The 25,535-nt window shown below is 45.8% G+C and overlaps 1 protein-coding gene across 1 annotated transcript; it reads right to left on the minus strand.

The window, feature by feature from the left end:
- Positions 1-8,447: 8,447 nt before the first annotated feature.
- On the minus strand, positions 8,448-23,754 carry zdbf2 (zinc finger, DBF-type containing 2). The gene is made up of 8 exons (XM_061715814.1): positions 23,677-23,754; positions 22,552-22,735; positions 21,741-21,943; positions 19,306-20,011; positions 16,433-16,528; positions 14,386-14,840; positions 12,520-12,688; positions 8,448-11,613 (listed from the first exon to the last, which is right to left on the minus strand). Exons 2-8 carry the CDS (start codon positions 22,648-22,650, stop codon positions 10,789-10,791), a joined length of 2,553 nt encoding a protein of 850 aa, XP_061571798.1. The 5' UTR covers positions 22,651-22,735; positions 23,677-23,754; the 3' UTR covers positions 8,448-10,788.
- Between the last annotated feature and the right edge of the window lie 1,781 nt (positions 23,755-25,535).

Consider the following 25,535-nt stretch of genomic DNA (forward strand, 5'->3'; position numbering starts at 1 on the left):
TTTTGACTATTTGAAATCATTATCTTGAAGTTTGCATCATAACTTCCTCAGCTGCCGGTTCACCTGCTGATCTTCCACACACTTTTCTCCAGATTGTCGCTACGTTTCTCCACTTTCTGTTATCGCTTCTCTTTTCTTTCTTATACTATTTTTTATTTTTCTTCAGGGGTTCGCTTTGTCCTGGGGAGTTTAGTTCAGCATTAGCTTTAAAGATATCTGGCGCCATCTAGTGGTGTGAATGGGTATAACGTCTAGACCCCGAATGTAAGACGACCCCCACTTTTTCAGTCTTATTTCAATGTAAAAAACACCGTCTTATATTCAGGCCAATACGGTAGTTCCAAAGGTCACACGGTGTAACAGCCAGGTGGAGCTTTCAGGTGTTTCAGGTGTTTCAGGTGCGTCTTTGTTTCATCCATCAGCCCACATGGAGGGAGTCTCTGACCCTGCTGGTGCACAGCGCTCGTCACACTCTGTTACCACGGCAACGGCCCAGCGCTCGTCACACTCTGTTACCACGGCAACGGCCCAGCGCTGGTCACACTCTGTTACCACGGCAACACGCCCAGAGAGATGCTGACAGGAGGACGTGGGCGGAGCCAGGGGAGACCCAGACCAGGTGAGACAGGTGTGGAGAAGAAGCAGGTAAACCTCTAAATCTGTCTTTACTTCAGCATCTGGTTCTCCGCAGGGCTCCGCCCCCTTCTGCCACCTCAGCTCCGCCCCCTTCTGACTCCTCAGCTCCGCCCCCTTCTGACGCCTCAGCTCCGCCCCCTTCTGACTCCTCAGCTCCGCCCCCTTCTGACGCCTCAGCTCCGCCCCCTTCTGACTCCTCAGCTCCGCCCCCTTCTGACGCCTCAGCTCCGCCCCCTTCTGACACCTCGGCTCCGCCCCCCTCTTCTGATGGAGAGTCCTCCCATGATGCATTGCTGCATCTCCCTCCTCCCAGCTCCTCCAAAGCTCTGCAGACGGACGAGGAGAAGCCGGACCAGCAGGTGAGAGACGTGAGCTGGTTCTGGTTCTGGTTCAGGTTTTACCAGACTGGTCACTACCTTCCCCTACTGGTCGGTAGTGGCCTGTCCAATAAACAGAAAACTGCATTCCTTTGGGGTGAAAACAGGGATCTAGATCCCTCTATTTTTTTTTTTTTCATACTTTGTATTTCTGAAATACTGTATTTTCTTCTAAAATGTTAATTCTGAGAGTAATGATGTGTTTCCTGTTGAAGGCGCTGGCGCTGCTGACCAAAGTCCAAAACCTGCAGAGAGACAAGTGGTGAGTCAGTATCCTAACCCCTAACCCTGACCTTTGACCCCTGACCTTTAACCCCTGACCTTTAACCAAAGATCCTCTATACAGAAGCGCATTAGCGTTACTGCCAATGGTATGAAATGGTATACACTTCCTGTCTCCTAAGTGGGCGTGGTCGCCCCTGTGACCTCACTTCCTGTCTCCTAAGTGGGCGTGGTCGCCCCTCTGACCTCACTTCCTGTCTCCTAAGTGGGCGTGGCTTTTGAAAAATGGGTCCCGTATTTACTTAGGTTACTATGGGGCGAAGGAATTGGTAATAGTCTGTGCTCACGTTCACTTTTCCCATAGGACTCAATAGACTCAGGACCTACTTCCTGTCTCCTAAAGGGGCGGGGCAGTCACGTGACACAGATACAGGAAACACAACCGGAGTGGGCTGTAGAGTTTATTGAACGTCTCTGCTTTAACCCGTGACCTTTGACCCCTGACCTTTGACCTGTGACCTTTAACCCCTCACCCTAACTTGACCCCTGACCTTTGACCCCTCCTGTCCTCAGGCTGCTGGAGCAGCAGCTTCGCGCCTGGAAACTCACCGTCCAATCAGAGCACAGTCTGCTGGGAGACAGGTGTTCCCAGGTGGAGGTTACCATGGAGACGCTCAGGCGGGACAACGTCCGTCTGCAGGAGACGCTGAACCAGGTAACAGGAGGGGGGGGTTATCATGGAGACACTCAGGTAAGCAGCAAGGCTTGTGCCCTATTGAAATCGGAAAGATTATTATTATTATTTTATCTGAAAACAATTGCGTTTTTGAGCCGCATAACTTACTTGAAAAATTTGTTCCTCAAGCCCCACAATACGGTTTGATGTAGATGCACGAAAATCGGTACACACCTGTATCATGTCACAACTTAAAGAAAAGTCTCTTGGCGCCATGGCCGAAACCAAACAGGAAGTCGGTCATTTTGAATTAATCGTGTCATTTTGGCGCAATTTATGCCATTTTCACGTGTCGTACTGTAACAAACTCCTCCTAGCAGGATCGCCCGTTCGACATAAAACTCACTCAGGAGACACAAAAGACGTTAACGATGAAAAGTTATCAAAATCATGAGTTTTTCGTGAAATGGCGCGTCAAACAGGAAGTGATACTAGTAGCTGAATGGTCGATATTTGAGAGATCCAATTTTCTGCCATAACTTTTGAAAGGGTCTGTTATGGTGTTCCGCTGGGTCCAGTTCTAGGGCCAATCTTGTTCAGTTTATACATGCAGCCGTTGGGAAGTATAATCCAGAATCACGGCATACAATTTCATTGTTATGCTGATGATACGCAGCTCTATTTGTCTATGAAGCCGGATGAAACAGAACCGTTAGTTAAACTTCAGGCATGTCTTAGGGACATCAAGGACTGGATGTCCAGGAATTTCTTGCTTCTAAATTCAGATAAAACAGAGGTTATCATTCTTGGTCCAGAGCATCTTAGGAAGGGATTAGATGGTGTTGCGATGGCTTCCAGTGCAACTGTGAGAAACCTTGGTGTTATTTTCCATCAGGATTTGTCGTTTAAACCATATGTTAATCAGGTTTGTAAAATAGCGTTTTTCCATCTCCGTAATATTGCAAAGATTAGGAAAATCCTCTCGCAGAGTGATGCAGAAAAACTAGTTCATGCGTTTGTATCTTCTAGACTAGATTACTGTAATGTGTTATTAGCAGGATGTCCAATAATTTGCTGAATAGGCTCCAGCTGATCCAGAATGCAGCAGCACGAGTGCTGACATGAATCAGCAGGAGAGACCACGTCTCTCCAGACCTGATAGTGCCTTATGTTCCTGGCAGAGCTCTCCTAGAGTATCCAAATGTAGATTTGGAGGGCGGGCGTTCTGCTATCAGGCACCATTACTATGGAACCAACTTCCAGAGTGAGGGCCCGTTCATCCGTTCATCGCTGCTGCAGCTTTAATTACGACTCATTTCTCTGTTTATCTGCTCAGACGCTGAGGAACATGGAGACTTTTTCGTACGTTTTTTCGTTCGTTTTTTCGTGTTTTTTCGTAAATTTTTTCGTACGATTTTTCGTGCGTTTTTTCGTGCGTTTTTTTGTACGTTTTTTCATGCGTTTTTTCCGTACGTTTTTTCGTGCATTTTTTCGTGCGTTTTTTCGTACGTTTTTTCGTGCGTTTTTACGTGCGTTTTTCCGTACGTTTTTTCGTGCGTTTTTTTCGTACGTTTTTTTGTACGCTTTAATTACGACTCATTTCTCTGTTTATCTGCTCAGACGCTGAGGAACATGGAGACTTTTTCGTACGTTTTTTCGTTCGTTTTTTCGTGTTTTTTCGTAAATTTTTTCGTACGATTTTTCGTGCGTTTTTTCGTGCGTTTTTTTGTACGTTTTTTCATGCGTTTTTTCCGTGCGTTTTTACGTGCGTTTTTACGTGCGATTTTACGTACGTTTTTTCGTGCGTTTTTTTCGTACGCTTTAATTACGACTCATTTCTCTGTTTATCTGCTCAGACGCTGAGGAACATGGAGACTTTTTCGTAGGTTTTTTCGTTCGTTTTTTCGTGTTTTTTCGTAAATTTTTTCGTACGATTTTTCGTGCGTTTTTTCATGCGTTTTTTCGTGCGTTTTTTTGTGCGTTTTTTCGTACGTTTTTTCATGCGTTTTTTCCGTGCGTTTTTTCGTGCGTTTTTTCGTACGTTTTTTCGTACGTTTTTTCATGCGTTTTTTCGTACGTTTTTTCATACGTTTTTTCATGCGTTTTTCGTACGTTTTTTCATACGATTTTTCGTGTTTTTTCGTACGATTTTCCGTGTGTTTTTTCATGCGTTTTTTCCGTACATTTTTTCGTGCATTTTTCCGTAAGTTTTTCCGTACGTTTTTCCGTGCGTTTTTTCGTACGTTTCTTTGTGCATTTTTTCGTGCGTTTTTTCTTACGTTTTTTCGTGCGTTTTTTCGTGTGTTTTTTCATACATTTCTTCGTACGATTTTTTCCGTATGTTTCTTCCTGCGTTTGTTCGTGCGTTTTTCCGTACGTTTTTTCGTACGTTTTTACGTGCGTTTTTCCGTACATTTTTCGTACGTTTTTTCGTACGTTTTTTCATACGTTTTTTCATGCGTTTTTCGTACGTTTTTTCATACGATTTTTCGTGTTTTTTCGTACGATTTTTCGTGCGTTTTTTCATGCGTTTTTTACGTATGTTTCTTCGTACGATTTTCCGTGTGTTTTTTCATACGTTTTTTCTGGCGTTTTTCGTGCGTTTTTTCGTACGTTTTTTCATACGATTTTTCGTGTGTTTTTTCGTACGATTTTTCGTGCGTTTTTTCATGCGTTTTTTACGTATGTTTCTTCGTACGATTTTTCGTGCGTTTTTTCATGCGTTTTTTCCGTACGTTTCTTTGTGCGTTTTTTCGTGCGTTTTTTCTTACGTTTTTTCTTACGTTTTTTCGTGCGTTTTTTCGTGCATTTTTCCGTACATTTTTCCGTACGTTTTTCCGTGCGTTTTTTCGTACGTTTCTTTGTGCATTTTTTCGTGCGTTTTTTCTTACGTTTTTTCGTGCGTTTTTTCGTACGTTTTTTCGTGTGTTTTTTCATACATTTCTTCGTACGATTTTTTCCGTACGTTTCTTCCTGCGTTTGTTCGTGCGTTTTTCCGTACGTTTTTTCGTACGTTTTTACGTGCGTTTTTCCGTACATTTTTCGTACGTTTTTACGTGCGTTTTTCCGTACGTTTTTTCGTACGCTTTAATTACGACTCATTTCTCTGTTTATCTGCTCAGACGCTGAGGAACATGGAGACTCCAAACCTAAAGCTAACATCACACAAGGTCCAGGAGGAACCCAGGGGTGGAGAACATGGAGGTGGAGAACATGGAGGTGGAGAACATGGAGGTGGAGAAGATGGAGGTGGAGAACATGGAGAACATGGAGAACATGGAGATGGAGAATATGGAGATGGAGAACATGGAGAACATGGAGAACATGGAGAACATGGAGGTGGAGAACATGGAGAACATGGAGATGGAGAACATGGAGAACATGGAGATGGAGAACATGGAGAACATGGAGAACATGGAGATGGAGAACATGGAGATGGAGAACATGGAGATGGAGAACATGGAGATGGAGAACATGGGGAACATGGAGATGGAGAACATGGAGATGGAGAACATGGAGGTGGAGAACACGGAGAACATGGAGAACATGGAGATGGAGAACATGGAGATGGAGAACATGGAGAACATGGAGATGGAGAACATGGAGATGGAGAACATGGAGAACATGGAGATGGAGAACATGGAGATGGAGAACATGGAGAACATGGAGAACATGGAGATGGAGAAGAAGACGAGGAAGACGACTGGAGACGTCGTCTAGAAGACGTTCTGCTGGAGACGGTGGACAAACTGAAGACGGAGTTGGAAACAGAAAGATGGACGGACACGACAGGTGAGACACAGATAGATGAATGGATGAATGGATGGATGAATGGATGAATGAATGAATGAATGAATGAATTAACTTCTCTCAGAGCGGCTCTCAGCCAATGTCCTTGATGTTATCAGACGGCTCGGTCAGTTCTGATCCAGGTCCACAGATGTTCCTGAGAGGGGAGGGCTAGTGGGGGCAGAGCCACCTTGTTTACATTCCACCAGGGAGATTGTGACTTTACATTCCACCAGGGAGATTGTGACTTTACATTCCACCAGGGAGATTGTGACTTTACATTCCACCAGGGAGATTGTGACTTTACATTCCACCAGGAAGATTGTGACTTTACATTCCACCAGGGAGATTGTGACTTTACATTCCACCAGGGAGATTGTGACTTTACATTCCACCAGGGAGATTGTGACTTTACATTCCACCAGGGAGATTGTGACTTTACATTCCACCAGGGAGATTGTGACTTTACATTCCACCAGGGAGATTGTGACTTTACATTCCACCAGGGAGATTGTGACTATACATTCCACCAGGAAGATTGTGACTATACATTCCACCTGGGAGATTGTGACTATACATTCCACCTGGGAGATTGTGACTATACATTCCACTAGAGAGATTGTGACTTTACATTCCACCAGGAAGATTGTGACCATACATTCCACTAGAGAGATTGTGACTATACATTCCACCTGGGAGATTGTGACTATACATTCCACTAGAGAGATTGTGACTTTACATTCCACCAGGAAGATTGTGACCATACATTCCACTAGAGAGATTGTGACTTTACATTCCACCAGGAAGATTGTGAATTTACATTCCACCAGGGAGATTGTGACTTTACATTCCACCAGGAAGATTGTGACTTTACATTCCACCAGGGAGATTGTGACTTTACATTCCACCAGGGAGATTGTGACTTTACATTCCACCAGAGAGATTGTGACTTTACATTCCACCTGGAAGATTGTGACTTTACATTCCACCAGAGAGATTGTGACCAGAGCGATCGGCCAAAACCGCCCTGTCAAGGCCAGATTATAGAATCAACAATTATATTAAAGAACAGGCAGACTCAGTAATTTTCTGTCTGCCTTCAGTCTCTGGTTCATCAATGGCGACTCCAATCAGATGAATTTGTGATCAATTCCCGCCAAGCCGAGCTTCCAACTTCTCCAAGGTCTTCTCCATCTTGCCAATGAGCTCAAAGACGCCGCCAGCCTGAGATTCTGTTCAAGAATCACATCCAGCTTACGGCTTTGCTCCCCCAGCGTTAAAGTCTGAGTGTTGGTCACCTTGCTTGATCCTTCAGCCACGTCCGGCAGCTCTGAAAGAGCCAGAACAGCTGTCAACGACTTACGTGTTTGTCGGAAGACCAGGAATCCTCCAATTAGGAGAAATCCTGCTACATTGCTTTATTTCTTCTTTATTTCCTTTTTTCTCTTTTTTTTCCTTTTTTTCTCCTTTTCTTCTTTATTTCCTTTTTTGCTCTTTTTTTCTTATTTTTTCTTCTTTTTTTTCCTTTTTTTCTTCTTTTTCTCCCTTTTTTCTCTTTTTTTCTTCTTTTTCTTTTTTCCTTTTTTTCTTCTTTTTTTTCCTTCCATAAATCCAATTATGAAGCATCTTCAACGTCCTCGACAGACAGAATCACCAAACACAACGGTTTCCAGTATTTGTAGGAATCCATTGTGTATCCAGTAAAAAACCTCCCATCGGGGCAGGAGGGCTCCCTTACCCCTGACTTCTTGTTGCAAACATTTGGTCAATTGTGTTGAGAGACCAGCTAATCAATTCCATGATTGTAGAGTTTGGGAGGAGTGAAAAGGAGAGACTCTGAAGACGAGACAGGACAAAAGCAGTAGCAGGGAAGATAGATGAGGGAGAGGAGCAGAGAAGAGTCCGCCTTCGTCGAGAGCCGGAAGAAGAATGAATGAGACACAGATTGTAATTCCGGTTCTAACTGTGTCCAGGTGACAGGAAGGGGGCGGAGCTTCTGGAGGCAGCAGGGCAGGTTGGCGGAGCCGTACGCCACCTGGTGGTTGCCATGGGAACAGAGTGAGGAGACAGGCGTCTCCACCTGGTGGTTGCCATGGGAACAGAGTGAACAGATACAGGTGTCTCCACCTGGTGGCTGCCATGGGAACAGAGTCAACAGATACAGATGTCCATATGGAGAATATGTAGTGCCAAAATTAAATAAATACATCATTAATTAATTAAAATGGGAATCAAATAAATCATTCATTAATTAAATGTCAGTAATTAATTAAAATTGGAATTAAATATGTAATTAATTAAAATACAATTAATTTTACTTAAAATGAATTCAATTTTAATTAATGACATATTTCATTCAAATTTTAATTAATTAATGACACATTAAATTAATTAATTACACATTTAATTAATTAATGATACATTTAACTAATGAATGATATATTGAATTCCCATTTTAATTAATTAATGAAATATTTAATGAATGAATGGATGAATTAATTAATTAATTAATGATGTATTTATTTATTTAATTTTGGCACTAAAAATCCTCCATAGTCCACCACCTGGTGGTTGCCATGGGAACAGAGCCTTCAGGTGAACAGCTCCTCCTGCTGGAGCTTCAGGTGAACAACGAGCAACGAGTTTCTCTTAAATAAAAACATGATTCAAACATCTGCATTTTTCAATGAATAAATTATTTAATTCTTTGTGTAATAAAAATTAATTTACAAATCCAATAACCGTTTTTGTTTTCCATGACGTGTGAAGTCATTTCAGATGTAAAAACAGTATAAAAATAATTTTACATTCCGTTGAAACGCAAACTCTTAATTCTTTTATAAATGAATTTAAAAAATGTGTCTGACTTTTACGTGGAAATTATAAAAATAAAGCATTCATGTAGCTTATTGAAAGTGACAGAAAGGTTTGTGCATGCGCACACACACGCATGCATTCGCACACTTTAGAAGCTGCTGCTGCGCCGCCTGCTGTCCTGCAGACGTCCATCAATCATCAATGATCAATAATGATCAATGATCAATAATGATCGGATCATTGATCGTCTTTGTCCTCCAGACTTCTTACTTGATCGGCATCAGTTTAGGTTTTTCCAGCAGCTTCCTGAGTCAAGTTTCACGGCCAAAGGGCCAGAAGAAGAACCGGCGGGTCGCGGCAGTGACGGGGTCAGGGGTCAAAGGTCAGAGTTCAGGGGTCAAAGGTCACAGGGCAGGGGTCAAAGGTCAGAGTTCAGGGGTCAAAGGTCAGAGTTCAGGGGTCAAAGGTCAGGGGTCAAAGGTCAAGGTGTCACCATGTCAGATTTACTTTACCGTTATTAACTATGTTTCTGAACAGTTTTGCGATAATTCGTTGGGTCAGTCGTACGATTATTTGGTAAGGTCAGCTTTACGATAATTGCGTAGGGTCAAGTTTACGATAATTTGGTAGGGTCAAGTTTACGATAATTCAGTAGGGTCAGTTGTACGATAATTCGGTAGGGTCAAGTTTACGATAATTCGGTAGGGTCAAGTTTACGATGATTCCGTAGGGTCAGTCGCACGATTATTTGGTAAGGTCAGTTGTACGATGATTCGGTAGGGTCAAGTTTACAATAATTCGGAAGGGTGAGTTGTACGATGATTTGGTAGGGTCAAGTTTCCGATAATTCGGTAGGTCAAGTTTACGATAATTTTGTCGGGTCAAGTTTACGATAATTTGGAAGGGTTAGTTTTTACAATAATTTGGTAGGGTCAATTATACGATAATTCGGTAGGGTCAATTATACGATAATTCGGTAGGGTCAATTATACGATAATTCGGTAGGATCAAGTTTACGATAATTCGGTAGGGTCAAGTTTTCAATAATTTGGTAGGGTCAAGTTTACGATAATTCGGTAGGGTCAATTATACGATAATTCGGTAGGGTCAAGTTTACGATAATTCGGTAGGGTCAGTCGCACGATTATTTGGTAAGGTCAGTCGTACGATAATTCGGTAGGGTCAAGTTTACGATAATTCAGTAGGGTCAAGTTTACGATAATTCGGTAGGGTCAAGTTTACGATAATTCGGTAGGGTCAAGTTTACGATAATTCGGTAGGGTCAAGTTTACGATAATTTGGTAGGGTCAAGTTTACGATAATTCAGTAGGGTCAAGTTGACGGTAATTCGGTAGGGTCAAGTTTACGATAATTCGGTAGGGTCAAGTTTACGATAATTCGGAAGGGTCAAGTTTACAATAATTCGGTAGGGTCAAGTTGACGGTAATTCGGTAGGGTCAAGTTTACGATAATTCGGTAGGGTCAAGTTTACAATAATTCGGTAGGGTCAAGTTTGCGATAATTCGGTAGGGTCAAGTTTACAATAATTCGGTAGGGTCAAGTTTACAATAATTCGGTAGGGTCAAGTTGACGGTAATTCGGTAGGGTCAAGTTTACAATAATTCGGTAGGGTCAAGTTTGCGATAATTCGGTAGGGTCAAGTTTACGATAATTCGGTAGGGTCAAGTTTACAATAATTCGGTAGGGTCAAGTTTGCGATAATTCGGTAGGGTCAAGTTTGCGATAATTCGGTAGGGTCAAGTTTGCGGTAATTCGGTAGGGTCAAGTTTACAATAATTCGGTAGGGTCAAGTTTGCGATAATTCGGTAGGGTCAAGTTTACGATAATTCGGTAGGGTCAAGTTTACAATAATTCGGTAGGGTCAAGTTTGCGATAATTCGGTAGGGTCAAGTTTACGATAATTCCGTAGGGTCAAGTTTGCGATAATTCGGTAGGGTCAAGTTTGCGATAATTCGGTAGGGTCAAGTTTACGATAATTCGGTAGAGCTTCACGATGATTTGGTACATTTAGCCGTCGGTAAAAGTGATCTAGTTAGGTTTGTTCCTCCACAACATTCGTCAACGTTAATAATCCGCGCCGTCGACATTAAAGTCCTGAAGGTGAGACATTCGCCAGGACCAGGACCTGGACCTGAACCTCCATCAGGACCAGGTCCATCAGGACCGGGTCCATCAGGACCAGGACCAGCAGTTTTTGGTCCTGAACCGGGGCCAGGGACCCGTCTGAATCCACCACGACCCCCCGTGTAGCTACCTCCTCTTGCAGCCCCGCCCCCTCCGCCCTCGGCCCCGGCGGGCCGGCAGGGAGGAGGCGGAGCTAGCCGCAGGTTTCCGTCTTAGCCCCGCCCTCCTGGGCTGGGGGGGCGTGGCCTGGATTGAGGCTCTGGTCGTGGTCCGTTTCCTGTCCCCGCCCCTCCCCCGCCCTGGGGGCGGGGCCTGAGACTTGCCCCGCCCCCTTCGCCGGCCCTCATTGGTCTGGGCGTCTCCCACCGCGTCCCCCTTCAGGTCCTGGTCCGGGGGCCGGCCCGTGTTCAGGTCCTGGTCCGGGGGCCGGCCCGTGTTCAGGTCCGGACTCAGGCTCCGGAACAGCTGGCGTCGGCAGGGGGGCGGCCCGGAGTCCCGGGCACCCGAGCCCGGGCCGCGGGCCCCCGAACCCCGGGTCCCCTTACCCGGGGCCACGCCCTTGGGCGGGTTCTTCAGGATCCGGTTGGTTCCTGGGTCGTAGAACTGCACGGGGAGCGGCTTGTACGTTAGCTTGAAGCGCCGCGCCTCTACCGGGCGGTGCCGCCGGCGGCAGCGTTTGGGGGCGGGGCCTGAGGGCGTGGCGGGGGCGGGGCCTGAGGGCGAGACCAGCAGGTAGACCAGCGAGGTGCGCGGCTGCACCGGTGAGACGATGCTGGAGTAAAGAGACGGGAGGGAGCGGCAGCTCAGCAGCTCCGGCGTCTTCAGCCGACGCCCCCTCGATGCTGCGCTCCGATTGGCTGACGGGATGACGGGGGGCGGGGCCTCCGGGGGCGTCGGGGCAGCAGGGACGACCAATCGGACGGTCTGAGTGCCGTGACTGACTTTCACCACCTGGGGGAGGAAAGGTAGTCAGTTTTACAATGATTTGGTTCAGTTTTACAATAATTCGGTAGGGTCATTTTTATAATGATTCGGTACGGTCAGCTGTATGATAATTCGGTAGCGTTAGTTGTACGGTAGTAAGTAAGGGTAGTAGATCCAGCAGGTTCATCTCATTCTTACAATGGCAAGAATTGGCAAAGACCGGGTCAAATACAGGATTACAATAGACAAAAGTTAATCTGTAACAATTCGTACGGGGAATTAAACCACGGTTTTTAAAAAGTATTTAATTTAAGAGTACGCTTAAATAACAAATAAAATGAAATAAAATGATGAGAAAAGAGGTAAAATAATAGAAAGGTAGAGAGGTGAAGGAAGAAAAAATAAGTTTTGTGTCCTGAAATGTCCTTAGTTCTCAAAACAGTCATATCAGCTATGCACCTGCTGTTTAATGTAACTGTGAGAGAGGCGGGAGCTCTGCCGTGTGAACCAAGACTTAGCGTGAGAGCTTGCGGGCGGGGGTTGAAGGGGCAACCCCCTCCGCGAGACGTCGTATAAAGACGGGACAGCCGGAAGTTGGGGTCAGAGTCTGCTGTGGGTCTAGTGCACGGACGCCCAGCCAGGTTTTCGGCTACTCTGCCTGGACTGTCCGGCTCTCCAGTCCTCTGTGTCGAGGTAAGAGTTATCAAGGCCTAGCCCTGTGTAGTTGTCTGTTGATTTGCCATTTGCAGGGGATAACTTGACACATTTATCATAGCAAAGAGCAAATGTATGTGTCTTCTATATCCACTGCTGGCTAATAAATGTATTCATATATATTATAGCTAAAGCGAATGTGTGTGTGATTCATTTTTGCACAGCCGTCCACTCCCGAGCCTAAAGTGAGTTTCTCCCAAAACAAGAGGTGAGACTCACCTGACACCTGGACGCCATCCTGAAGCTCCGCCTCTTCCTCTTCCTCACCGGCTGGATGTCGTCCGGCTCCACCAATGGGAGGGGACTGAAGTCTAGCTCCAGCTCGGGGCTCCTCCCCCCGGGGCTCCTCCCACCGGGGCTCCTCCCACCGGGGCTCCTCCCACCGCACCTGTGAGGACAGGTGGAGGTGAGCAGGTTCTCCCCCAGCGTTACCTGTGGGGCAACGGCTCACCTGGCAACTAGCAATCCCGCGATCTAATCTGCGGATCGAAAATACGCTGCGATCCAGCCAAAAAACACGGATCGGATCGTTTTTAAATTTGCTTGATTTTTTTGTATTGGCTTTTTCATGTTGAGGTGTTATTTATTTTATTTAATGCTACTGCCTATCTTATGGTAAAAAATGAAATATCTAATAAACGGCTCAAGTTTTGTCATAATAACCTACTGTTGTGGATTATTCATCTCAGGAAGATTGTTATTCTCATTCTGAGTAATGTCACTTTATCAAGCCTTTTCTATTACTCCACACTACAAAATAAGTACTAAAAAAGTGAACCTATTGCTCAGAACAGAGAGATAGAAATATGCGCTGGTATTGGATCGGTTCTAGGGCTGTGGTATCGGTATCGTAAGTGAAAAGGTTAATCCCAGCATCCCTGCCCTCAGCTGTGATATAATGAGCGTATACCACGGCCTGTCTTGACGTATTGCTAACCCTACACTGCAAAAACTCTGAATATTTTTCTTATTTCTAGTTAAAATGTGTCATTTTTAGTCAAAAAATCTCACTACACTTAAAACAAGACTCATCAAAAAAAAAAAAACAATTTTCACCTGTTTCAAGTAGATTTTCACTTGAAATAAGTAGAAAAATCTGCCAGTGGAACAAGATTTTTTTGCTTGTAATAAGAAGATAAATCTTGTTCCACTGGCAGATTTTTCTACTTATTTCAAGTGAAAATTTACTTTAAACAGGTGAAAATGGTCAAATAAAACAAAATTTTGTCGACATTTCAACTTTTTTCATAAATTTGTTTTACTTTTTTCTCTCAAAATTTCAACTTTTTTCTCGACATTTCGACTTTTTTTCTCTAAATTTCAAGAAAAAAGTCGAAATTTTCACCTGTTTCAAGTAGATTTTCACTTAAAATAAGTAGAAAAATCTGCCAGTGGAACAAGATTTTTTTGCTTGTAATGAGAAGATAAATCTTGTTCCACTGGCAGATTTTCCTACTTATTTCAAGTGAAAATTTACTTGAAACAGGTGAAAAACTTTCTGGTAATGAGTCTTGTTTTAAGTGTAATGAGATTTTTTGACTAAAAATGAGACATTTTAACAGAAATAAGACAAATATTCCTGGTAAGATTTTGAGTTTTTTTTCACCTGGCCTGTCGTGACGCTGGTCTCGGTATCAGATCGGTACTAGGGTTGTGGTACCGGTACCGGCTCACCTGTCCTCGGCCTCGAAGAAGCAGTGAAAGGTTTCCTGCCTGATATGTACTGGTATCGGTATCGGACTGGAACTAGGGCTGTGGTACCAGGTCTAGGGCTGTGGTACCAGGTCGGTACTAGGGCTGTGGTACCAGGTCGGTACTAAGGCTGTGGCACCAGGTCGGTACTAGGGCTGTGGTACCAGGGCTAGGGCTGTGGTACCAGGTCGGTACTAGGGCTGTGGTACCAGGTCGGTACTAGGGCTGTGGTACCAGGGCTAGGGCTGTGGTACCAGGTCGGTACTAGGGCTGTGGTACCAGGTCTAAGGCTGTGGTACCAGGTCTAAGGCTGTGGTACCAGGTCTAGGGCTGTGGTACCAGGTCTAGGGCTGTGGTACCAGTACTAGGGCTGTGGTACCGGTACCGGCTCACCTGTCCTGGGCCTCGGCGTCGAAGAAGCAGGGGAAGTTCTTCTTCCGGAACTGCTGCACCAGCCGGTTCACCTTCTCCTCGTCCTCCTGCTCGATCTCGGCCCACGACTTCCCCCTGAAGGATCCGGGGATGTGCTGGGGGACCGGCAGGACCTGCTCGATGGGGAGGGTCCAGAACCCCTGGTCCTGGTCCCGGGCCCCCCTGGGCTCCGACCGCAGGGCCCGGTCCAGCTGGTGGGAGTAGACCTGGTCCTCCAGGTCCACCTGGACCTCCATGAGCCGGCTGAGGTCGGGACCCTCGTTCCCCCGGACAGGTGAGCTGGCTCTGCCCCCCGGGAGATCCACCTGCAGGGAACCGACATCAGAACCTGCAGAACCATCCAACCCCCCTGTAGAACCACCAGAACCCTCGTTCCCCCGGACAGGTGAGCTGGCTCCGCCCCCCGGGAGCTCCACCTGCAGAGAACCAACATCAGAACCTGCAGAACCCTCCAAACCCCCTGTAGAACCACCAGAACCACCAACCCCCGGACAGGTGAGCTGGCTCCGCCCCCCGGGAGCTCCACCTGCAGGAACCGGCGGTTTGATTTATTCTTTATTTCATTCATTGATAAAATAAAACTACAATTTAATACTAGAAAAGGTCAGGGGTCAGATTTCTCCATTTTCCAGGTTAAAGTATATGAAGACTGTACTGACTGGGTCATGTGACCAGTTCTGGCTGAATGAGTCAGCATCTGAGCTCTGGTTGCCCCGGCAACAAGAACCTCGACTTCAGAACCTTCCGGTTTGGCTGTGAGAAAAACCCAGATTTTGGCTTCTGACAAGGTCTCAAATAACTCAGATTTGTGAGAAAACCGTAGCTCGTAGCAGAAAAACAAAGACATCGTGAGAGACACAGAACCCGGAAGATTCTGAAAATCGTAATCTTATTCAGATATTCCTTAAAATAAGTGAGTAAGCTCAGTGCGAAGACAGAGTGAGATTCTTTTGAAGAAAACTTTTGATTACATTACAGTCAATGGGGACTGAGGCAGATATTGGCGCCGCTTTATCCCCCCCCGTTTAAATTTTGTGCATCCCCTGCCTGTCAAAGTCACATTTTATGAATCCCAACACCTATGTCTACATTCTGACCAAAAAATATTTGTCTGGCTTTTATGGTTTGGCCGTGAGCTCGAGTTACAAATAAAAATGTGGGTTATTTTTTACTGTTTCTCCCACTCTAGCAACCGACACCCGCACTCTAGATTTGACAAAAAAGTGATTTCCAGTCCTCGCTTGAGGGCTCATATCTTGAACAGTCTACATCTTAGAAAGAAAACTGTTTGGTGTTTTGGAGAGAAGAGAAGTTTTCCTCTGTTTTGAAGTTTGAATGGGATATGGGAAAGTTAGGTGACTCAGAAAACAGGTGAATTGTTGCTTTTTTTTTTACCTTCTCCCATCCACTTTGAATGGGTTTTTTGGCCGTTTCTTTGGGAATAACTTTGGGAAAAATAGGAATTTCAACACAAACAATGTTTAAATCTTTCAAGACGATGGGTATGTCAATCAAACGTAACTAACATATTTCATTATATTTCCTTAACTACAGGCTTTAATTGTTCTTTTGAATGTAATGTTTGATTTTGATTCTTTGTTTTCTTTATTCAGATTGTTCCATAAACTGATTCTTTCTCAGATACACAACGTTCCATCAATTTAGACCTGAATCTTGGTTTTTAAAAATCTCTGTTCCTTTTAAGTTTTACTTGCTTTTTCTTTTTTCAAATCTTTTCTGAATGTCGACTGGTAAAGTTTTCTTATGAGCTCTAAACATAATTTGCAGAATACTATAATCTACTAATTCATGAAATTTCAACAATTTTACCTGAAGGAATAATGGATTAGTTGGATCTCTATCTCGTTTTCTACTGATTATTATTATGGCTCTTATGGCTGGTATCAGACCCTGCAGAACCACCGACCCCCTCCAGAACCAGACCCGTACCTGCAGAACCACCCAGAACCTGCAGAACCACCGACCCCCTCCAGAACCAGACCCGTACCTGCACGTCCCAGTCTTCACTCTGGGTTTCCATGGCGACGCTGAGACGCAGGTCGTCCCAGTCCTCCTGGTTACCATGGCAACAGGTCTGGATCACCTGAGGAGCCACAGGTGAAGTTAACGAGGCAGCGAGACGATCAATAACCTGATGGTTCAACCGCGTCGGTCAGAGCGACCCGCTTCCTGTACGGGCGACCCACTTCCTGTTAGAGCGACCCACTTCCTGTACGGGCGACCCGCGTCCCGTCAGAGCTAGGGATGCCCCGATACCGATACTGGTATATATATATATATATATATATATATATATATATATATATATATATATATATATATATATATATATATATATACACACCAGTATACTGGTATCGGTATCGGGGCTGATACTGCTCTCATAAACCCGTACTCGGAAAAATGATCCGATACCACTGACCGTATTGGCCTGAATATAAGACGGTGTTTTTTACATTGAAATCAGACTGAAAAAGTGGGTCGTCTTACATTCGGGGTCTAGACGTTATACCCATTCACACCGCTAGATGGCGCCAGATATCTTTAAAGATAATGCTGAACTAAACTCCCCAGGACAAAGGAACCCCTGTCACGAAGAAGAAAAATAAAAAATAGTATAAGAAAAGAGAAGAAAATAAGAGAAGAGATAACAGAAAGTGGAGAAACGTAGCGACAATCTGGAGAAAAGTGTGTGGAAGATCGGCAGGTGAACCGGCAGCTGAGGAGAAGTTATGATGCAAACTTCAACATAATGATTTAAAATAGTCAAAATACCAGGCTTTTTCTCTCCAATATATTGTTATAATCATTTGTTTCAGATATTTCAGTCATTATTTTCTGTATAAAAATTGAATTTGGTGTTCAAAAAGTATTTTTTCAATCTTGAGTCTTGAAAAAAAAGAGGGTCATCTTACAATCAGGGTCGTCTTATATTCGACAATACGGTAATTGTTGTTGTAGTTACTGGTTGGCGCCTCCAGGGGGAGATGTTGAGCCGCCCCGTGGCTCCCCGGCGGCGCCAGCTGTTCCGGTTAGCCGCTAGGCGGCTAAGGTCAGTGTGGTGGTGAGAGGAGAGTGATACGTGAGTGAGACTGGCAGCCGTTTCAGGCAAGATAGCGACAATTAATGCAGACGTCAGCAGTTGGACATATTTTCAGAATAAGGGACGACAGAAGCAAGGAAGACTGCCGGCTGAGTTTTGTTTAAAATTGAATTAGTTAAAATTAGTTAATTATTTAATTTAGTTAATTTTTTGTTAAAGCGACCCACTTCCCGTTGGGCGACCCACTTCCCGTTAGGGCGACCCACTTCCCGTTAGGGCGACCCACTTCCCGTTAGGGCGACCCACTTCCCGTTAGGGCGACCCACTTCCCGTTAGGGCGACCCACTTCCCGTTAGGCGACCCACTTCCCGTTAGGGCGACCCACTTCCCGTTAGGGCGACCCACTTCCCGTTAGGCGACCCACTTCCCGTTGGGGCGACCCACTTCCCGTTAGGGCGACCCACTTCCCGTTGGGCGACCCACTTCCCGTTAGACGACCCACTTCCCGTTAGGGCGACCCACTTCCCGTTAGGGCGACCCACTTCCCGTTAGGGCGACCCACTTCCCGTTAGGCGACCCACCTCCCGTTGGGCGACCCACCTCCCGTTGGGCGACCCACTTCCCGTTGGGCGACCCACTTCCCGTTGGGCGACCCACTTCCCGTTAGGGCGACCCACTTCCCGTTAGGGCGACCCACTTCCCGTTAGGGCGACCCACTTCCCGTTAGGGCGACCCACTTCCCGTTAGGGCGACCCACTTCCCGTTAGGCGACCCACCTCCCGTTAGGCGACCCACCTCCCGTTAGGCGACCCACCTCCCGTTGGGCGACCCACTTCCCGTTGGGCGACCCACTTCCCGTTGGGCGACCCACCTCCCGTTGGGCGACCCACTTCCCGTTGGGCGACCCACCTCCCGTTAGGCGACCCACCTCCCGTTAGGCGACCCACCTCCCGTTGGGCGACCCACTTCCCGTTGGGCGACCCACTTCCCGTTGGGCGACCCACCTCCCGTTGGGCGACCCACTTCCCGTTGGGCGACCCACTTCCCGTTGGGCGACCCACTTCCCGTTGGGCGACCCACTTCCCGTTGGGCGACCCACTTCCCGTTAGGGCGACCCACTTCCCGTTAGGGCGACCCACTTCCCGTTAGGCGACCCACTTCCCGTTAGGGCGACCCACTTCCCGTTAGGGCGACCCACTTCCCGTTAGGCGACCCACCTCCCGTTAGGCGACCCACTTCCCGTTAGGCGACCCACTTCCCGTTAGGCGACCCACTTCCCATTAGGGCGACCCACTTCCCGTTAGGCGACCCACTTCCCGTTGGGCGACCCACTTCCCGTTGGGCGACCCACTTCCCGTTGGGCGACCCACTTCCCGTTGGGCGACCCACTTCCCGTTGGGCGACCCACTTCCCGTTAGGGCGACCCACTTCCCGTTAGACGACCCACTTCCCGTTAGGGCGACCCACTTCCCGTTAGGGCGACCCACTTCCCGTTAGGGCGACCCACTTCCCGTTAGGGCGACCCACTTCCCGTTGGGCGACCCACTTCCCGTTGGGCGACCCACTTCCCGTTGGGGCGACCCACTTCCCGTTAGGGCGACCCACTTCCCGTTGGGCGACCCACTTCCCGTTGGGCGACCCACTTCCCGTTGGGCGACCCACTTCCCGTTGGGCGACCCACTTCCCGTTGGGCGACCCACTTCCCGTTAGGGCGACCCACTTCCCGTTAGGCGACCCACTTCCCGTTAGACGACCCACTTCCTGTTAGACGACCCACTTCCCGTTAGGGCGACCCGCTCCCCCGTTAGGCGACCCACCTCGTCGATAGTGTCGTCCAGCAGCTCCAAGTCGTCGGGGCAGAAGGTTTCCTGCTTCTGGGCTTCTCTCCTCTCCCTCTGCCAGGAGGTCCAGGGCTTCTGGGACCCGGGACCAGGTCCAGGACTCTGGGGGGGTCTGGTACCCCGGCCCCCCGGGGGGCCAGGACTCTGGTAGCGGTTCTGCGAACTCTGGGGGGGTCTGGTACCAGGACTATGGGGGCGGTCCTGGGGACCGGGTCCAGGTCCAGAACCCTGGGGGGTTTTGGTACCAGGACTCTGGGGGGGTCTGGTACCCCGGCCCCCCGGGGACGACGAGGAGTCGCTGCCTTTCCTCCGGTTGGTTTTCCTGTGGGCTTTTCTGTGGAGGGGGGGCGGAGCCTGGTCCTGTGGGGGCGGAGCCTGGTCCTGGGGGGGCGGAGTCTGCTCATGGGGGGTGGTGGAATGAGGGGGCGGGGTCTGCTCCAGGGGGGCGGGGTCTGTTGAAGAAGGGGGCGGGTCGTCCGGTGGCCCCTCCTCCTCTCTGATAGGAGGAGACAGCTGGCAGGCCCCGTCTCCTGATTGGCTGTCGGTGCTGTAGCGTTTGCCCTCGTTGGCCAGTTGGACGGAGCCGTCGTCAGAGCTGGGCAGGAGTCGGGTTACACCTGGAGGCAGAGGAGGGGCGGGGCCAGGAGGGGCGGGGCCAGGAACAAGGTCCGGGTGGGACGGCCTGAGGAGACAGGAAGGTGATAGTTAGAGAAATAACAGGAATAATCGTTCAGTTGCGGCTACAAGCACCAAAATTGTCACACATACTCCTTAGTGGTTGCTCTTTTGATAAAACCATTGTGCAAAAAAAAAAAAAAAATATGACGGCCTTTTTTCAAGATGGCCGCCATCGAATATACAGTAATATTGCATTTCGCAACAAAATCCAATAGAGTTGTCCTATTGGAATGACCTTGGCGTCAAATCATAACCTTTTCACTATGTAGAATCTAAATCTGGACCCATGGACTTACACTTTGGCTTCCTTGTACCATACATCAGTCCCAGAATCCTAATATTCTGCCAAAATATAGGTTTTTTGTTATGTTTGATCCCGGTAAAATGGATGGTAGTGTATAGTGATGAAGCATTCCAACAGCACGTGGCCCCTGCAGGGACAACAACGCCTTGCAGATTGCTCCAGCGTCATACCCCGCTCAAGACATTGTCATGCAAGTTCCAGCTCCTGAGAACCCCTGCCGGGACGAGGACTTGCAGGCAGCGCCAGTCTCATTCAATGCTCAAGACATTGTCACGCATGTTCCAGCGTCTTGCATCCCTGCCGAGACAGGCACCGTGGAAGTGGATCTGACTTCCAGCCCCTGCAGAGACGAAGACCATATATGGACTTCCTGACTCCTCAGGTGTAGTCCCAAAACTGAAAGTTCACACCTCTGACTGTCTCTCACTTGGCTTGTTTATTCCTGTCTTTGTTGATTGAACTTTTGTATAAAAACCCTGTAGCCAAATCAATCTGGGTCGGCATATCAACCAAACTCTGGTCTGTGTAGATTCGCCCAACGCCGGCTGAATAAAATCTCTCATCCTACAGCGGACTCCCGAACTGGACTTTGTATTATTCTTCAACAATTTGGTGCTGTGACCCGGATTGACAATAGACCTTCGATGGAAACTCTTTTTCCAGAACAACGGCACAATCAGTGACTCTATCTAAATTTTCAAAGGTAAGGGATCCACTTGCAAAATCCCAAATTATTGTTGCTGGGTTGTTGCCGAAAAGTCTGTGAATTAGAGTGCCGGAGAATGGTTGACGTCATCCTGAAATTTAGGTAAAGTCCGCTGTGTGGTTTTGAGCAGGGGTTATTGGGAAAAGTTATTGTAGAGATGTTTTAGGAATGCTGGCAATTTCACAACACTTGAATTTGATTGTGTTGTGAGAATGCTTTGCTTCTCCTGCCTTAGAATTTGACTCGCTCTTCTAAAAAGGTTTAATATCTCGGGTAACATTAAAAGAGAGAAATGGCCAGAACGCCATGGTTGGTCTGGGTACCAAAAGAATAGTCCAGTGGGACTTATAGCATATGCAGGACTTGAGGTCCATAAGTGTTGGAACACTGAGATATTTGTGGGAAACGGACATATATGTAGAAGAACTGGTTTTTTATTTTATAAATGGGGATGACTCGCTCTCCCAAATACTTGAGGTATATTTCATTTCAGTAAGAATCGACTCGGACTTCTTACATTAACAGGAATGAATTGTATGCTCAAGTAGACTGATGGTTGGAAGAATTAGCAAGTGATTTGTGGGTAAAAGTAAGTGTAATTGAAAGTTTTTTTGGAGGGATCTCATGAGTTCAGGTGTGTTTACCACAGAAACCTGCAGCTGCAGGAGCAGGTGCACATACCTGGTGTTGTGGTAGCGACGTGGGTACGTTTGTTTCACCTACCCGGGGTCCTGGTCCTGGTGCGGGTCCGGGTCCTGGTGCGGGTGCGGGTCCTGGTCCTGGTCCTGGTCCTGGTGCGGGTGGTGCTCCAGGACATCAGACAGGAAGCGCTCCAGCAGGCTCCACCTGGCTCCTCCAGCTTTGGGGGTGCTGGTCTCTCTGGACGAGGTCTGGACGGCGTCCAGGTGTCTCAGGCTGGACAGGTGCTGGAAGACGGGACAGGTGAGGTCAGGGATCACAAATTTGTCTGATTGGAGTCGCCATTGATGAACCAGAGACTAAAGGCAGACGGAAAATTACTGAGGCTGCCTGTTTTCAATATAATTGTTGATCCTATAATCTGGCCTTGACAGGGCGGTTTTTGGGCGATCGCTCTGGTCACAATCTCTCTGGTGGAATGTAAACAAGGTGTCTCTGCCCCCACTAACCCTCCCCTCTCAGGAACATCTGTGGACCTGTTTCAGAACTGACCGAGCCGTCTGATAACATCAAGGACATTGGCTGAGAGCAGCTCTGAGCCAAGTTCACGGACTTACCGCTCACACACACTTTCTGATAACCACCTCCCTCAACTCCACGCCTTCCTCGGCTCCCCCCCTCTTATCAACCCCCCCCCAACAGTCTCCGGGTTTCGAGTGCCATGAAGTCGCGGCGATCACTTGGATGTGCTGTCCCAAATCTACATTTAGAGACTCTAGGAACTACGAGTAAACCTGCACTCTGAGAGCGGAGAGCTCTGCCAGGAACATAAGGCACTATCAGGTCTGGTAAATACTGCAGAAAAATCCCGGTCACATGACCCCCCCAGGTTTACCTGGTCCAGGTTACTGTATAGGACCCTGCAGTAGCCGCAGTAGCCCCGCCCCCTGGTGGGCGGGGCCCTGGACGGGCCCGGCTGAGACTCCGCCCACATGCTGAGTCACTGCAGGAGGCGTCCAATCAGGGAGCTCCATGCCGTAACCAGGGGCAACCGGGGCCGAACCACCGAGTCCATGAGCCTGTAGGAGGAAACCAGACGTTATAACTAGTGATGCACCGAAATGAAAATTTGTGGCCGAAACCAAAACCGAAAATAATAATAAACACTTGGCCGAATACCGAACAAAACCCAACATGGTTCTTCAGCAGTTTTTCATTTATTTTGCCAATTTTTTCACCATTGCATAAATCAAATAAATGTGATTTAGGCTTTTCAAAGAAAAAAATCTTTTACAAAATTACAAGGTAGAAAATATTTGTTGAACATAAAAAACTGAACATTTTTAATTTCCCAGCATTTCTTAAATATTCCAGCAGACATTATACCAGCAAAGAACAATAACTTAAAATAAATAAATTAGCAAAATAAATGTTTAGTCCATCTTTGAGCTTACGTTAGGCTTAACTGACTGAACATTGTAACATAGGCCTTAAAACAATAAAAATGTTTTTTATCATTTCAAATGATAAATCAAACTTGTAGCTGAAAGACTTTGCAGATGTTTCCCCTCTAGATATTTGAGCAGAACATTCATGTCAAACAGCCATTCTTGTTTTATTCTAACACTCTAAAATACTTCCACACTGCTGACATGTTTGCACCACTTCACTCCACGCTCTAACGTTTGATTTCCTCATCTAAACCTGGAATACATTGATTTATGTTGTTTTGGTTCCACCTCCTGGTGAATGTTGGTAAAATTCTTATGTGGTTATTTTTGGTTGGTCAACGATTTATGTTTGTGGTGCAACAGTTACGGAGCGGCCAGTCTATTTATATTTCAACGCCGTTATTAATTGTTCGGTTTTTTCCCACTTATTCCACCGAACACCCAAAGAGTTTTTTTGCATTTTTCAGACGAATAATTTCGGTTACCGAACAATCAGTGCATCACTAGTTATAACACACCTGAACCAGAACCTGAACCTGAACCAGGACTAGAACGGGAACAGTCCTTACCTGCACAGGTGGAAACATACACGGCCTGAATGTTCCTGGGAGGATCCTGAAGCTCCAGCTCTGATTATGAGAGAAGCTTGAGGGGAGAGATAGAACAGTCAAGATTTACAAGGTTATTAACCTAATGATGTAAAGTTACATGAACATCCCCTGGAGGAGCTAATAGACAAGTTAAAAACAAGAGCCGTGGCCACAACTATGGGGTTTTTCTTTCTTTTTTCTTCACGAAAAAAAGAAATTTAAGTTTTTTTGTTTGTTTTTTTCATCTTTTTCTTTTTTCTTTTTTTTATTAAAACAAAAAATGAATTAAAGATGTTTGTTTTTTTTCCTCACCTTTCTTATTTTTTCTTAAACCAAAAAATAATTTAAAGGGTTTTTTTTGTTTATTTTCTTTTTTTCTTCACCAAAAAATAAATTAAAGTATTTTTTTTATTTCTTTTTCTCTTCACCAAAAAAATAAATTAAAGATGTTTTTTTTTCTTTTTTCTCACCTTTTTTTTTCTTAACCCCAAAATGGAATTTAAAGGGGGTTTTCTTTGTTTTTTTTTCTTCACGAAAAAAAGAAATTAAAGTTTTTTTGTTTGTTTTTTTCGTCTTTTTCTTTTCTTTTTATTCACCAAATTTTTTTTTTCCTTTCTTTTAGATTAGAATTATAATTAGAATATTGTGATAAAGTCCTTTAAAATGTCATACATTCTGGATTCATTACAAATCAACTGAAATATTACAAGTCTTTTATTATTTTAATATTGCTGATCGTGGCTTACAGCTTAAGAAAACTCAAATATCCTATCTCAAAAAATTAGAATATTCTGGGAATCTTAATCTTAAACTGTAAACCATAATCAGCAATATTAAAATAATAAAAGGCTTGCAATATTTCAGTTGATTTGTAATGAATCCAGAATGGATGATATTTTTGTTTTTTTAATTGCATTACAGAAAATAAAGAAATTTATCACAATGTTCTAATTTTCTGAGACAGTCCTGTATATCAGTATATTTAAAAAATGTCATATAAACCTTCAGCCCTAGATGTGACATGGAGAAGGATAAAAACCTGACTGGGACCCGAAACTGGAAGGATGTACGGACTAATATAATATAATATAATATAATATAATATAATATAATATAATATAATATAATATAATATCATCTTCCACAAACCCACTGTTCTTTAGATTAGATTATCCTTTATTTCTCCCTCAATGGGGAAACTCAGTTGTTCAGCAACAGTAACTCAACACACATGCAGGGGAGGGAGAAAATAAATATATAATAATGAAATATAAACAGTACATACATTGGATTTGGAATGAAAATAAAAGTACAGGAAAGAAAGAAAAACTGAGCAGAAAAAGCAGGTAGGATGTGTGTGAGGTAACAGATATTACATGTTATGGTGCTTTTATTCCAGTACCTGCTCAGCTCGTCCTGGTTTGTTTCCTCCAGATCAGCAGGAGGAGGATGGAGAAGCTGCTGACGGATGTGATTGATTCTCTAAAGGAAGAAACATCAGTAAAGATGGTTAGGGCCGTCTACATCTCTTTAATTCTCTCCTCAGCACCAGGTTTATGAACATCTGCTCCTCACAGTTGGATCAGAAACGTCTGCTGCCGTTGCCTGTTCAATAAAACTGTGAGCTGCTCTGGCACCGACTCCCACTTCCTGACTCAGACATCTGACTCCAACCCCCCGACCAATCAGTGGCCCGGAGTGTGATGACATCACAGCCGACTCAGCTTAGAACCTCGGCAGAGAAGATACAGAAAAGTATCTACTCGTCACGCCTCCAGTTCCGGTACTGGTGGAAAAGCTCCATTACTGTCCGTTAACGACTGTAATTCCTCCATCAT

Source organism: Cololabis saira, chromosome 24 (genome assembly GCF_033807715.1).
Source record: "Cololabis saira isolate AMF1-May2022 chromosome 24, fColSai1.1, whole genome shotgun sequence".
Classification (NCBI taxonomy): Eukaryota; Metazoa; Chordata; class Actinopteri; order Beloniformes; family Belonidae; genus Cololabis; species Cololabis saira.